This window comes from Opisthorchis viverrini, assembly GCF_000715545.1.
Source record: "Opisthorchis viverrini unplaced genomic scaffold opera_v5_273, whole genome shotgun sequence".
Classification (NCBI taxonomy): domain Eukaryota; kingdom Metazoa; phylum Platyhelminthes; class Trematoda; order Opisthorchiida; family Opisthorchiidae; genus Opisthorchis; species Opisthorchis viverrini.
Window position 1 is genome coordinate 518,262 of NW_008751925.1, and position 15,260 is coordinate 533,521.

Here is a 15,260-nt window from a genome sequence, read left to right on the forward strand (position 1 = left end):
GTTAAAGTGCTTCCTGGATCGGAACTACAGACACACAAAAGCACTATGAATTCCTCAGGGATATTTGCCCTGTGTGATTTGAAACCATCACTTATATTCCAGCACAGAAAGCCAGCGCACTGCGAATAATGTACTCTGTAATGTAGTAGAAATCAGTTCCATCGTAAGGGTCCTCCAACGGTGTGTAATTCTACATAGGCATTCACGTGAACACTAAATCCGCCAAAAGGAGAAATTCAGATGTATCGGATAAGATCAGACAAACAAATGATATATGGTTTGAGAACACATTATTCCCTCTCTGGTACGACTTCGAAAAAACTCAGCACACCCAACCGCATTCAGGAGGCGATTGGATAATCTGACGACTGATGTACAAATCCAAACGGTCATATTAACGCAGGAACGGAAACGAAGAGGGCCCTCAGACACATGGAGTACTGTTCACGCTGGAAGATCACACTCACCAACAGCATTCGCATAATTCTCGCACAAGTGAAATGTCTGGACGAAGATTTCCACATGTAGTCATCTTGTCGACGAGAAAATGGAGTCGGTCCATAAGTGACAATTTGGGCAAAACGGATATCTTGGCTGAAGTTAAAAAGCACAGTGGGACCTTGAGGCAACCAGATTAACTAGTGACAGTAAGAAAACCGAAGATAATGAAGTATAGTAATATATTTTTACAAGTTATTTCACAGAAGTGGGTTCAGAAACCTTTTTCTGTGGTTGGGGAGCATCGGCCTGCTTGAAAGGTTACAATGATGAAGACAAAGTCGTGACGCTTACCAATTTCGTCGTCCATTCTTCGTTGTAGGCACTGTGATCGGGTGTCTCAGTGAATGGGAAACAAAATCTACAGAATTGCCCGGTAAATCAGATAGCGGAGAAACCTACTCTCCCATTTTCAGCAGTTGTCCATAGCGTCCAACATTCAGTGTGAGACAACCTCCTCGCACTGTTGTGTTTCCTTGCATCAGTTGGATAACATCACACGGTGCGATAAGTGAACAGTTTTCGTTCCAAACAGAAAGATTGATTGTACCGGTTCGATCGGCAACCTTGACAGTGCGAACTTCATTACCATCTTTTGTTCGAGTGACGGCTCCTGCCAAGACCAAGATGTAAGTCTACTTTCGTAACTACCCTAAAGACGCACCTAATTCCAGAACAATGAAGATACAATTGACGCGCTTCATATTGGGTTTCAGGTCCTTTAAGAAGCATGATTGTTCCTTCGGATCGACCATTACCCGAAACGGTGGGTAATGAAGTCTGAAATAAAAGAAGTCACACGAAACATTAACTATCCATATCACCGATTCAAACGCATTTAGCTCCGCTCTTCCAGGTGTGCGACGTAGACACAGTTCTCCACGGGTCGTGAAGCCTAATGTCACTCAAAACACCTTTAGGTAATTGTGGCATCACGGCCGATATCAGCAGGGGACCATCGGACCTCCTTACCAGTTGTCTTAGGGATTGGAGACCTAGGCTAAATTCCGATACCCCAGAAAGACGACAGGACTGTAGGTGGAAACTAGTGAGGAATCAATCAGATATAGGTTGCAAACAAACCACTTGCTACAGCACCTTCATGACGCCTGAGTGGATGGAGAGATTCTAAAATGAAATATTGAGGTAGATTTTACCCGAGCCGCAGTTTTCTGGACCATATATTTAAGCTGCCTGTGGTATGCAGCGCCGCCCAAGTTCTATCAACCAACCACGGCCTGTTTCACAGACTTCCAAGCAGCATTTTGCTAGGTGCATGGTGCTTGTGTGACCGTACTACCTACATTGCTTGGGGCTCAGCTCCGGGCTAGCCACCCGATGTGGCTAAGCAGCACTGCCTAATCGAATACCTGTCATCAGCGGTCTGCACCACCAGCTTCATAAAATATTTAAATTCGGACAGAAAGGTCTAAAGGATGAGTGCGCACACTGATTGAGTGTAGTGCTGACCTCATAAAAAATACAGTCCACAAATCGCTAGAGGAACTTCTTCAACACGGAGATTTGGAGATCTTCAAGGTTAAAGGTCCCAGAAGCACTTGGTGCATGTTTTATCCTTGTTTTGAAATATTAGCAGTGCGTTCTTCACGAGCATCTGGGATATCTTACGGAGTGAAGGATGTGGCGTTGTATACTAAGTATGATTTAATCACATTGCTGACCAACCACTTGTGGGCGAGCAGTGGAATGTTCAATGCTGACCAAGGCCTCCGAAATGCCCGCTGCTGATGATTCCCAACCAAAATACACATATGTGCGGGATTGTTCAGCTTTTGTGCGGATTAGCTTTACTATAAAGTGTTTGATTTATTGCGAAACGACTTTTTTTACATAAGATCTTAGTGCGATCAAGTGACAGAATGTCTCACTCATTAGTATGCTAAATCAGTGTTACTTGAGGGTGATTTCCAACAAGGATGAAACAGATGTATACAACCTCTAGGCTTTCCGGCATAGGTTGGCTTTGCTTACAAGTTGCAATCTGAATTGTTGTAGTCACTGGTGACGTGAATACGCAGGTCGATGGGGCTTAGCACTGCTAGGGCTCAACTGGGTGGCCGTGTTGAATTAGACACGAGACGCATAGACGATGCAGAACGCCTACTGCGAGCCTACTACCATCAGTTTCCTGTGGCGAGGATCCCTCAGTCTGTTGCTCCTTCTGGAATGAGTGTATGGACTCCAATAATGCACATGCCTTTTCTACCCTTCATTGAACTGTTCGAGAAACTGAGAGGAGGCAGCATCAGTGGCGTATTCCGCCCGGTATGCAGCAACCAGGGTAAGCTCCTGAGTTCGAGATAGCTCAGTGGTTAAGGAAAGAACCGGGTTGTCCGTGATTCCAAACCAACCGCAGCATTTCGACTGCTCCTGTCCAGACTTGAGCAACCTGGTAGTATTTCAGCCCTTGTACTTCGTTTGTGTGATATGGCATCTGCGCACCGAAAGGGTGACTTTTAGCATTATTACTACCAGTAGTACCACTACAGTAAACATGGAGCACACACCTAGACGAGAGGGAAATTTGTGTCCTCAACCAAAGACCTCAGCTCAAAAAACTGATAGCAAGGTAGCAAATGGGTACCGGCATACTACCATGGTCATCAACATCATCATCATCATCGACAGCATGACGTCAGCGTTCAACACCGGTGCTTCGTTGCTGTACAACCGGGATTTATTTGAGAGCGTTACTGTGAGGAAAAGAATAAAGGTGCATGGGGAAGGGACTTAGTGCTAGCTTACTACAATCATTCCGAGGTGACTACACTTCTAAACACTCATCCTAGCAATCTGAATAGAAACTGACAAAAAGAACACCACTGACATCGAAAGGCATACATATCTTTCAGCGTCTCCAACCAGGCACAGTGAGGAACACGCGGTCCGCATTCTGGTAAGCGAGTAGCATCGACAGCACCCAAACATTTCGTGGTTTCCTTCATACTCTTCTACCAATTCAAGGGTTGGCCACCTCTCTGTTTCCGCCACTCTGAGTTGGGCATGGAAAACAGCACTCTTCAACAAACGATGGTTCGGCATGCACAACACATATCCAAATCAACGCAGCTTCTGGTGTTGGACACATACTTTAATGGAAGTACCAGGTGCACAACCGAAAACTCGCTTTCTAACTGCCTCATTACGGGTTCGCCGATACCAACCCACACGAGCTATGGTTCTGAGACGATTGTCGAACACCTGAAGACGTCTCAGTTCCCCTGATTGAACAGGCCAGGTCTCACAGCCATACCACAAAACAGCCCGCACTGTAGCTTGATACACACCCTGACTGACACCGCTTTGTGGAGGGAAACTCGCTGCATAATCTCACACGTCCTGATGTCTGAGACTATAAACAGCTTATTATGTTCACGAACTTCCGGGTCATTCTTTGATGAGTAAGCGTGTCAAGAAGAACAGACCGGTCAACCGAGTTGAATGCACCTTGAAAATCCAGGAATACTAGAATTGTGAGTCGCTTATAAGCATGGCGTTGTTATAGCATATGATAAAGTGTGAAGATTTGGTCAACGCAACCTCTGCCAGGCCGGAATCCTATTTGCTGCTCTCGAGCAAATGTTTCACGAGCCACCATAAGGCGACGAAGCACCAGTGACGCCAGCAGTCTCATTACGACGGGGGACATATTGATCTTCTTGTGGACACTATACTCATTAGAGCCCTTTTCCTGAAAATAAGCACAACCACAGACCATCCCCAGTTGTCTGGAATAGACTCTTTCTCCCAAATGCAAGCAAACGGATCAGACAAGCGCTGACTGAAGACTTCACCCCCATCTTTGAACAATGTAGGTGGGGGTCATCCGGAACTGAAGCTCAGTGGTGCCTGAGAGAACACAGACAGTCGTAAACGTCCAAGGCCGTAGGCAGTTCCACGTCCAGCGGGGGCGAGATTGCCCAGGTGGCTAGAGCGCACACTTACTGGCCGGAAACACCTTGCGGGTACAAAGTGCATACCAAAGGACGGGATGACTTTAATCGGTTCACCCAAGAACACCTGCGCCTATCCTTCTCTTCGAAGACGAGAACGATGTCGTCCGCTTACTCCAGATCGACAAGGTTTCCGCCGAGTTCATTTGAACACCGGGTTTTTGGAGGCCTTCCTACGTCAACTCTGGGCTGCAGATGAGTCAATCGCTGTCCGAAGTATTCGGCCAACCGATGGAGGCGTTCTTTATTCAAGATGCCAACCTAATTCTGATCCTTGATTGTTTCCCCCACAGATGGTTTCCGGGGACCGGCCACACGGATCAACTGAAACAATCTTCGGACGTTCCCCACTTTCTGGGCCTCTTCCATTCCCTTGGTCTGAGACTATAAACAGCTTATTATGTTCACGAACTTCCGGGTCATTCTTTGATGAGTAAGCGTGTCAAGAAGAACAGACCGGTCAACCGAGTTGAATGCACCTTGAAAATCCAGGAATACTAGAATTGTGAGTCGCTTATAAGCATGGCGTTGTTATAGCATATGATAAAGTGTGAAGATTTGGTCAACGCAACCTCTGCCAGGCCGGAATCCTATTTGCTGCTCTCGAGCAAATGTTTCACGAGCCACCATAAGGCGACGAAGCACCAGTGACGCCAGCAGTCTCATTACGACGGGGGACATATTGATCTTCTTGTGGACACTATACTCATTAGAGCCCTTTTCCTGAAAATAAGCACAACCACAGACCATCCCCAGTTGTCTGGAATAGACTCTTTCTCCCAAATGCAAGCAAACGGATCAGACAAGCGCTGACTGAAGACTTCACCCCCATCTTTGAACAATGTAGGTGGGGGTCATCCGGAACTGAAGCTCAGTGGTGCCTGAGAGAACACAGACAGTCGTAAACGTCCAAGGCCGTAGGCAGTTCCACGTCCAGCGGGGGCGAGATTGCCCAGGTGGCTAGAGCGCACACTTACTGGCCGGAAGGTCCATGGTTCAAACCCAACCTCTGCCTCTCGACTTCCCCTGTCTAGGTTTGGGCAACTTGGCAGTATCCCAGCCCTCGTACAACCTTCGCGTGGCATGGCCGTTGAGCGCCGAAAGGGTGCTACAGCTGAAAGATTTTTTTACGTTCACCGTCCATGGTTCTACGTCAACTCTGGGCTGCAGATGAGTCAATCGCTGTCCGAAGTATTCGGCCAACCGATGGAGGCGTTCTTTATTCAAGATGCCAACCTAATTCTGATCCTTGATTGTTTCCCCCACAGATGGTTTCCGGGGACCGGCCACACGGATCAACTGAAACAATCTTCGGACGTTCCCCACTTTCTGGGCCTCTTCCATTCAGTTGACTTTCTGTGTCAACCACAGTTCACGGTCGGCTCGCACGTTCACATTCACTTGACCTCGGATAAGTCGTCGCATCAAATTATGCTGTGGACGGGCTGGGATATTTCTCGGAGATTTACGCAGGGCCATTGTTCGGTCTGATATCCAGTACTTGAGTGTCTGGTGGTGCCGTGCCACAGCTGAAATTCCCAGCATTTCAGAGGTGGAAATCGCGTCCCAGTATGCGTTCACAACTAATGGTAGAGCATTCGGAAGAGGCTCTAAAAGAGTTAAGTTCGTCTAATACATGGATCTGCCAGTCCCTTAGTTGCCAAGCGATTCATCCGCACCTTACGCGGCTCTGGGAAACGCAACGAGAAGCAACTTGGAACGAGCGCGTGGTCGAATTCAACAAATGTCTTCCAAAACGACCGACAGTCAGTTAATGATCCGCGCCGTTGGTACAGTCAGCTGAGGCGTAAGCAGACAGCAAACGGACATCGATCAACTTTCCACTTGTGAGAATACTTCGCAGACGTTGCCAGACGAACGGCGCAGAGGCGTTATTCAACGGGTGCCCAGTCAAGCAGAGATTCTTCCGCCCCGGGGCGATACCAACCCCTGCATATCCTGCCGCAGCAGCCTCTGGGTCGCCAGAGGTGCGCAGCCGGAAGCAAGTGGGGAGCGATGAGGCGGCTAGTTCACCCGATATGCTTGAGTCTTGAATTCTTGTCTCCTCATTTTCGACTGTATGATTATACATAGTCGCTGAACGGCACTTTAGGTATCACTGACTTGTGTCAACAACACTCTCATCACATGCATGTAGAGACCGTGTAACTCTCCTGGGATTATATTTAAAAAACGTTAGGCAAAGATGGAGTGCGACTGGAACAGACACTTAAAAGAATAATATATTTGGAGCAAAAGAAAAAAATTCTGTGTACACTCTATCGAGAGAAAAAATGCGAATATCATTCCATATACACCCTTGGTCCGCTAGTGGAGTAGCTGACTTTCGGGACCAGAGCGGAGATATCCTCACAGAAGCATAGATCAGATAAATGTTCATCCAAATTACGTTTGAAAATTTGGACTGTTTCTGACTGAACGACATTTGCCGGTAAACGATTCCAAAATGACACAACGCGGCGAGAGAAACTGTACCCATGAGGCACATTGTCCATGCGTGTGACAGTAAGTTTAAATCGATGTCCTCGGGTGATGTTGGTTGTTGGAATGTCAAACAAGAACATCAACTGCGGAAAATGGTTTAGGCACAAAACACGGAAAACATAGATGAGATCAATCCGGAGACGTCTGTATTCAAGTGTGAACAATTTCAGTTTGCTGCATCTCTCAGAATAAGAAAGACTCCGCAGACTGGGAACCATCTTTGTAACGAGGTGTTGGACACGTTCGAGCTTTCGGGCTTCGGCTTTCGTAAGTGGGGAGAAAGCTGGTGCACCGTATTCCAATATAGGCCGGATCATGGTGGGATACAGTTTTAAAACTAACTCTTCCGTCCACATCGAAAAACTTCGCTTCAATGCCCACAAAATGCGAAGAGACTTCTTATACACAGCGCTCGTGTGGTCCTTCGACTTTAAATCATAACGGATTTGAACGCCCAAGTCTCGGATTGATGAGACCGATTTCAATTTTTGGCCATTTAGATGATATACACGATCTGAAGTTGGCTTTCCCAGGCATATATATTCTGATTTGGCCGGGTTGATCGGAAGCCTCCTTTCAGAGGACCACGCCACCAGACGTTCTAAGTCATGCTGAAGAGCCACTCGGTCTTCGTCACACTCAATAGGTTTCCATATCTTAAGATCATCAGCGAATAACAGACTTGCCGACTGTAGGACCCCTGGTAGATCATTCACATGTAGTAGAAACAGAACTGGACCCAAAACCGTTCCCTGAGGTACGCCACTAGGTGACGTATACCAGTCTGTACAGTGGTCGTTTACTCTCACCTTCCAGCGTCGGTCATGCAGGAACGATTTGAGCCAACGAAGTAAATCCCCTCCTATGCCGTAGCCCTGCAGTTTTTTTATCAGTTCAGTGTGGTCTACCCTATCGAACGCCTTACTAAAGTCCACGAATATAACATCAACAGCATGCCCAGCGTCAACAGCGGCTAACCAGTGATGACGAGCAGTGAGCATGTTGGTCACACAAGAACGGCCGCGAAGAAAACCGTGTTGTGCCGGCGTAAGAATTTGAAATTCATCCAGCATATGCAACAGAGCCTGCTTCACGATCTTTTCCAGAACCTTAGCGAGTATGGGAGTAAGGCAGATTGGACGGTAATTTGTGACTCGAGAAAGATCTCCGCCTTTGGGGAACGGCCGAACAACTGAATCTTTCCATTCCTGAGGCAACACGCCTTCTGCAAGGGATTTATTGTATAGAGTCGTGACTGCAGGTGCAATGACTGGTGCTAATGTCTTCAAAATTACGGGATGGAGGTCATCAGGACCGGCGGACTTTGCCGTATTGAGCGACAGAAGCAGAGAACACACCTTTTCGGTGCAACACACCAACGAATCCAATCTAACCGCGCAGGAACCAGTAAGACTGTCTCTTGAGGGGTTTGTGGCATATACAGAAGAAAAGTGGCAGGCAAACTCAGTGGCCCTCGCGGAGTCTGAGGTGATGGTATTGCCATCTTGATCTTGTATGTACGGTAGCTCATCAGAGGATTTGAGATTTCTGTTGACATAAGCAAAAATCCTTTTGGGCGTTGTTTTGGCCGATTCGGCGAGAGAGTTTTCATAAGCTTGGCGTTTTCTCAATTTCGTAAAATTGCATGAATTTCGCTGCTGCTTATAAGTTGCATAATCCACGGGATCACGAGACTGTCTATAACGGTTCCACAGTTTTCGGCGGCGTTTGGTCAACGTTACAAGCTCGCGATCGAACCAGGGTGGGCGACATCGATTTGATTTGCAATGTCGAACAGGCGTATATAGTTCGCATAGCCATGATATTTTGTCTTTAAGAGAAAGCCAACATGTATCAACGGATCCTTCTGTTGGTAGTGTCCAATCCATCGAATTTGCCGCAATTAATAAAGCATCAAAGTCTGTTTTCCAAACATTTCTCTGGGGTAATCGCGGTGGAGTGCGATGATGTGGAAGCCTAAGATATGCAAACAATGTCATATGATCACTAGTGCCCAGTGGTTCAGAAACTGATAAATAATCCAATCTTTGCTCGGCTTGAGTAAATAGTAAATCTAGGCAGGAAGGAATCTGATAAGGCAGAGACCGCGTCGGTTGATGCACATGCTGTATCAATCCCATTTCTAGCACCGTATTGAGAAATGTGGTTTCCAAGTCGGTACAACCAGGGAGGGCCGTATAGCTGGACCAATTTACATGGGGAAAATTGAAGTCACCCATAAGTAGCACGTTTCGGGCGCATAGATTATTCTTAGCTCGTGTAATCCAGTCGGAAGAGATATTAGCTGGACTTCTGTAAAGCACTCCCACGTGAAAATTGCCTTTGGTCGTGATGATTTCGCACCAAATTTGTTCACAGTAACAATCATTACTCAAATAAGTGTTTTGTAACCGGCAACGTATGTCCGACTTCACATAGAGGAGCACCCCACCATGAAGCCGCTGCTGACGATCGCAACGAAAATGCTCATAGCCAGGGAGTTTTATCTCTTGATCGAGGACAGTCAAATCCAACCAGGTTTCTGCAACACCAAGAATGTCAGGATTTACATCAGAAACCCACTGCCGCAGATCATCTTGTTTCGGTAAAAGGCTGCGTACGTTCATAAAAGCTACACGCAAGCCAGCGAATGACTCTGGCTGCGCGCTGTTAAGGTGACCGGGCGGTTTATGAATGCACGCCATTTGACTATTCGAAAATTTACGATACGTAGATCATTTTCACCTTCAAGAGTGCGCCTTCGAAGTTCCACGACAGCGGCTTTGAGCTGAGCTCGCTGAGATGGATCCATATCTGGTCTGATGTAAATATCCATACCTTTAAGTCTCCATGCGCGAGAAAGTAAGTGCTTGGGAGCGTCTGCATTTTCGAATACAATTTTTAGCGGTCGGTGGATGCCCGCAACTCGTTTTCCTAATCGTAAAATTCGTCGAACTCGAATTCCTGGTTCATCAGCATCGGCTAGTTTATCAACAAGTCCCTGGAGCAGATTCAGATCATGGTTGTATCTAGCTTGTGCGCCTTCTTCACCAGATTCTTTCGATCCAAACAGCATCAAACAATGATCGCGTGGAAACTTGAGTGTTTCTCGGTTTCCTGAAACAGTTGGCTGGATCGCGCTTGCGGAGCTGACAGCTAGACTTTCAACGACCTCATGGTCACGAGCTGGCGGCCGGGTTTTCATACGATGTCTCCGTTTCGTTGATAACCAAGGTGATTGCGTATTCTGTTCATCAGTACAATCGGATGACCTCATGGGGGCATTAAGATTTACTGAAGGTTCCGCAGAGTTGACATCTGGAACGTTCCGAACAAGACTGTCTTGCAGGTCGCTAGATGGCGCTGGTGCATATCGCTTCGATTTCTTCGATTTCTGTTTCTTCCTTAAAGGTGATGTGGAGATAGATTTGCATCTAGTACGCTGTTGCAGTGCAAATGAACCAAATTAAGGCTCTAGTTTCTGTTGAAAACCTACGAAGCCCTTCATGAACTCCTCATATATCACAAAAATGAAGAATCGAAAAGTTGTGGTAATAGTGATATTCTCACCAAACGCTTGGTATACACGCTATGGAATCACCAGGGGACACGTATAAACCACAAATCCAGTACCTACTGTACGCGCCAGCGGCAGCTTGCACGGAGGGAAAACTGGGACGCCATTGGCTGTTGGGTCTGTGTTACTTGGTCTAACTCACCTCACCGTGAAAGCGGACTGGCAAGCAGCCACGCGCAGGTTCGGCTTTCCACGTGTTTCAAGGTTTCACGGGTTGATACACAGGATCAAGGCCTTCGCCCAAGCTCCCCGGGTAGCCCACATCAGACTGGCTCTTAAATACGCCAACCAAATTATCTCCTCCGGACGCAAGAAAGACGCAACCCTCATTGAGTGTGTCTAACGAGCTGCTACGAAAATGGTTGCCGGCCTAAAATCCGTTGATTTTGGAACGCATCTCGCGGTGCTTGGCCCACTTCCCCTGGAGTATCGTCGCATCCGAGGATACCTAATATTTACTTTGGCGCTGTTAAAACAAAGTTTCCTTAACATGTTTTTTTCACGAAAGGCGGCAACATGGTAAGATTTTCAGACTCAGAGCACACAGTTTTACCGGGCATTAGTTTTAACCGTTTCCGGTATAACCTTCTTTCGTGGGTTGTTCAAGCTGCGTCTGGAACTAGGTAGAAAGTCCATTAGTATACATTTTGTGAGGTTTCTCGTGCTTGCAACCTAAATTCCCCGCGCTGATAATCTATCTATCCTCGTAATCTCCTCCAGTCTACTCTCACTATGTACATCAAAGGCGCCCGCTGAGTCTAGTACGAGTGTTATATGGACGCGCTTTTACATCACTCAAGGGAATATGTCATTCCATCGACTAATGCTTTTCACCGTTTATATCCTTTTAAAAGGAGCTTACGTTGGAACCCAGAGATTGGAAGTCTCATACACTGATTTGAACCAACATCAGGAAGGTCATTGACGTAACCCAGAAAAAAAGTGGTCCAAAAACAGAGCTTTGCGGACCATAATGGAGCCTGTAGTGTCTGTAATCCGTTGTCACATTTATCATTCTTCCTGAACTTGAACCGCACTTTGAAATTGTCGTTCACATTTTATCATGACGTTTGTTTTAATGTTACTAATACACAATTTTCCGGTGCGACCTGCTGACTTCGTGCTGAACGAGCGTATTTACGCTCCGTTGAATTGTTTCTTTACTGCTGAACAAGTGGGACCAAATCTCTGTGTCTGTGGCAACTGTTGAACGTCACAATAAATCCCTGTGACAATCTTAGCCGTGAACAATTTTCCAACCGTGGAATATATCACGCACGCGGAACCATCTGTGGGAAATTCCGACAAGGGAATATTTCCTCTCACAGCCAGTTACTGCATTTGGATCGGTGTAGTGGATTATTGGATCTATATATTCGTGAGTCCCCATTTGACTACTCATTCTTTTCCTATTGTGATTTTGTGATTTTGTATTGGTTACTTTGCTTTTTAATTTTTCTGAACACGCTGCTAAGGTCCTAGTCCACTGCAAGTCCGGCTGGACCTACTTTCGCACGAAATGTTCCAACAGATCTCTCTTTTTTCCCATAAGACTCGAGCTTATGGAACAGCAAGTGGTGTAGGACCTGATCGAATGCTTTGGAGGATTCAAAATATGGTATCCGATAAGAGTTCTTTTTCCGGGGTCAGCGTTATGCCGTCCACATAACCGAATATATTCTCGTTTTCCGGTAATAAATACAATCGTTATGCGCCCTTCTGTAACAAGCTCCCCATGTCAATTCGTTTAACTGAACCAAATTTCAAGGTCATCGAACGCCGCAGGCTATCGGCACACCCAAATTCGCCGAAACTATAGGGTTTTCGAAGTTGCCATTGTAATGCGGAGTTAGTCTAATCAATTTGCATCTTCCCGTGACAGTTTGCACGTAGCATTTTGTTTAAGTGAGCGGAATGTCAAGGTCATTGACCATCGCCGATTTGAATTTTTTGCTGGTTTACGCGACGTAAAACACGAAATCGCACTTTAGCATATTTAGGCGTTCTTCGGTGTTCCTGAAGAATAAAATAACATCTTAAGAATATTGAATGCAAATTCCACCCTATATGATCAGTCGCAGGCGTCTGTTTGCTTTAGACACCTGAGATTTAACAAATGAGTTATTTTTGTCCGGCGAACCTGCTCACAACACATTTTCCTCATGGATCTCATATTCCGTTAAATGCGGTAAAGTTAGATAGAAGCACAAACTTGCAGTGGCAGTGCAAAGGGCATCTGTGGATGATCCCCTTTCCCAGATATGCATAATTCGCTTGTAGATGATACAGTGTTACCAGATAGCTGTGGGGCGTCTTTCCTGTTATGACTACGGCGTTCTATAGGTGGTGACCACCATGAAGCGGTCATCAAGATGACGGTAACCGTTGTCGCTTACCTCGACTACCTATTGTAGCTGCTGGATCCGTGTCTGTGCAACGCTAATTACGGTTCCCCACATATGCGCGGCAGCCCAATCCAATGAGCAACGATGGACACTTGTGCTCGTATTTCTACTGGTTTCCACTCATCTCGAATACTTTTGTAACTGCTAGGCCCGCGTTTATGTGCAACGTTGATACCGAGACTGCAGCTATGCACAGTAACATTATCCGATGGTCAATGACCGTCTTTTATACCCCTAACTGTACGCGATACCGCTTGTCTTCCCTAGCTACAGTAAAAAGCAGTGCAATATATATGCTGACCGGTGAAAATAAGGCCTCAGCTGTGCGTGATAGCCACATCTGACAGCCTGTTATACTCACAAGTGTACTCAAAGTCATCTAACTTGGTTCCTGATCGTACCTGTTGAGTCAGTGTCCTCGTGCTTACATACCTTATCTAATGGCGAACGATAAACCTAATACTCAAAACTGTACACGATATTGCCTACCTTGACTACTTATAGAAACTGCTAGGCCAGTGCTTATATACGACGCTGTTTAGTAGGCATCAGCTATGCGAAGTGTCCTGATTTAACTTCCAACGATGGTCCGTCATACCCATAAACGTGCGCGCCCTCGCTTGTCTGCTACTTATATCATCATGGAGAGCGTGAAATCATTGTTAAACACCGATCTTCATTGTCGTACCTGCCTGCTACCTACAGTAAACACCAAGCCAGTATCTATGCGGGCCGATAGAAACCAGGTTCCAACTATGCGTGACAGCCTACAGTAAACATCAATCCAATATATATGCTGACCGGTAAAAACAAGGACTCAACTATGGGTGATAGCCTAATCTAACAGCCTGTTCTACTCACAACTGTACTCGAAGTCACCTATCTTGGATATTTATCATCATACTCACACTTACTCGATACCGTTTATGTTTGCTACCTTCAGTAAACATCACAACTAGAGTCGACGTAACCTACGGCGGCTACCTATAGTAACTGCCAGGCCCGTACACATGCTCGCAGCCAAACATAATACCCCGGCAACACATAATAGACTAACTCAACGATCAAAGGTGGTCATCATCTGTAAAACTGCAATCACCATCCAATTTTATAGCGCATTCCCAACTCCTACTCTTGATTGTACCCCCTCGACCACTCCCTCCATTACTCGAAACAATGAGCTGTCGCTCACCTCGACTACTTAGCGTAACTGCTATTCGCGACGCAAATTATGAGGTCTCCACTATGCACGCCAACGTAATACAATGGCCAACGACGGCGCTCTATACTCATAACTGCTCGCGTTGATAATGCGCCCGCCATGAAATAACGAAAACACCATTGACAAAGTGCATTTACTTCATTGCCATCACTGATAATTGGTTGTCGCTCCATTTTTCATCTTCTTAAGATCCATTTCACGGGACAAGGATTCTGAAACGGAAAATGGGCAAGCAATTAATCTTCGCGAGCACCATTTAAGCGTCTGGATGTAATGAAGCTTCATTTCTTTGCTTATCTGGTGGTTCATAATTCCCATTACCAGGAAATAAGAGATAAAACTGGGATCTGTTCTCCTCAGGATTTGCAAATCGTAGCGAAATCTACGGGATTAATGTTTGGTGAACAGTCACTTACACAGGTGCATTATCAAAGTGAGCCATGCGGTGGAATATGTGTCGACTGCGGTTGGAAATTGTCTGCAAAAGTTACATGAAAGCAATGAAACGTACGTGCTTACGGATGGCTTTCCGTGCGTGAAAATAGTACGGCATTATATTGCAGCCAAATACGGCTTTGGCGGCCCACGTCTGCGAAGTCATCTTGTCCATGAGGAACGTTTTGACTTCACAGGGTCCACCCATCATATCCTTGAACAAGCTGAACGGCTTGCGCAATGGCGCGAAACGCTCGCTTTCGACAAAGGCATACAATACGGTTCGACCGATACCCATGCCATCCGTCACAAGGAGTGTATAAAGCTTGTACCTTAACAACGAACGTCAGTGGCTCTAAATTTATTTACCCAAGACGGTTAGTACCGTGTGTAGCATCAACGTATACAACGTCCGGGAAACGTCTAAAGAGTGCTATCTGCTGCGTTCGAGAGAAGCACATGTGACTATATCTGCCACCCTCCGATTCCACCAGCAACACGCGACCGCACTCTCGAAACTTCGCTATGATGGATGACATGTCGTCCAAGAAACCGACTAAAAGGTGACCAGCGACCTACTTAACAATAGGGATCGACATTTGGCGCGAGAGTTGCACGCATCCTTGATAGTGAGTACCTTTCCA

At 46.3% G+C, this 15,260-nt stretch overlaps 2 protein-coding genes across 2 annotated transcripts in view; both read right to left on the reverse strand.

Annotated features, from left to right (window-relative positions):
- Nucleotides 1-3,561, reverse strand: part of T265_09312 (hypothetical protein) — a gene marked incomplete at both ends in the record, with an annotated part of 37,567 nt that extends 34,006 nt beyond the window's left edge. The window contains 6 exons of the mRNA XM_009175341.1: nucleotides 764-859; nucleotides 901-1,111; nucleotides 1,163-1,278; nucleotides 2,871-2,972; nucleotides 3,128-3,212; nucleotides 3,300-3,561. Of these exons, the coding sequence (XP_009173605.1) occupies nucleotides 764-859; nucleotides 901-1,111; nucleotides 1,163-1,278; nucleotides 2,871-2,972; nucleotides 3,128-3,212; nucleotides 3,300-3,561 (872 nt within the window). The remainder of the gene's footprint in view (nucleotides 1-763; nucleotides 860-900; nucleotides 1,112-1,162; nucleotides 1,279-2,870; nucleotides 2,973-3,127; nucleotides 3,213-3,299) is intronic.
- A 6,048-nt stretch (nucleotides 3,562-9,609) lies between these two features.
- Nucleotides 9,610-11,190, reverse strand: T265_09313 (hypothetical protein; the record flags this gene model as incomplete). The annotated part of the gene is made up of 2 exons (XM_009175342.1): nucleotides 9,610-10,381; nucleotides 11,108-11,190. 2 exons carry the CDS (start codon nucleotides 11,188-11,190, stop codon nucleotides 9,610-9,612), a joined length of 855 nt encoding a protein of 284 aa, XP_009173606.1.
- Nucleotides 11,191-15,260: the final 4,070 nt, after the last annotated feature.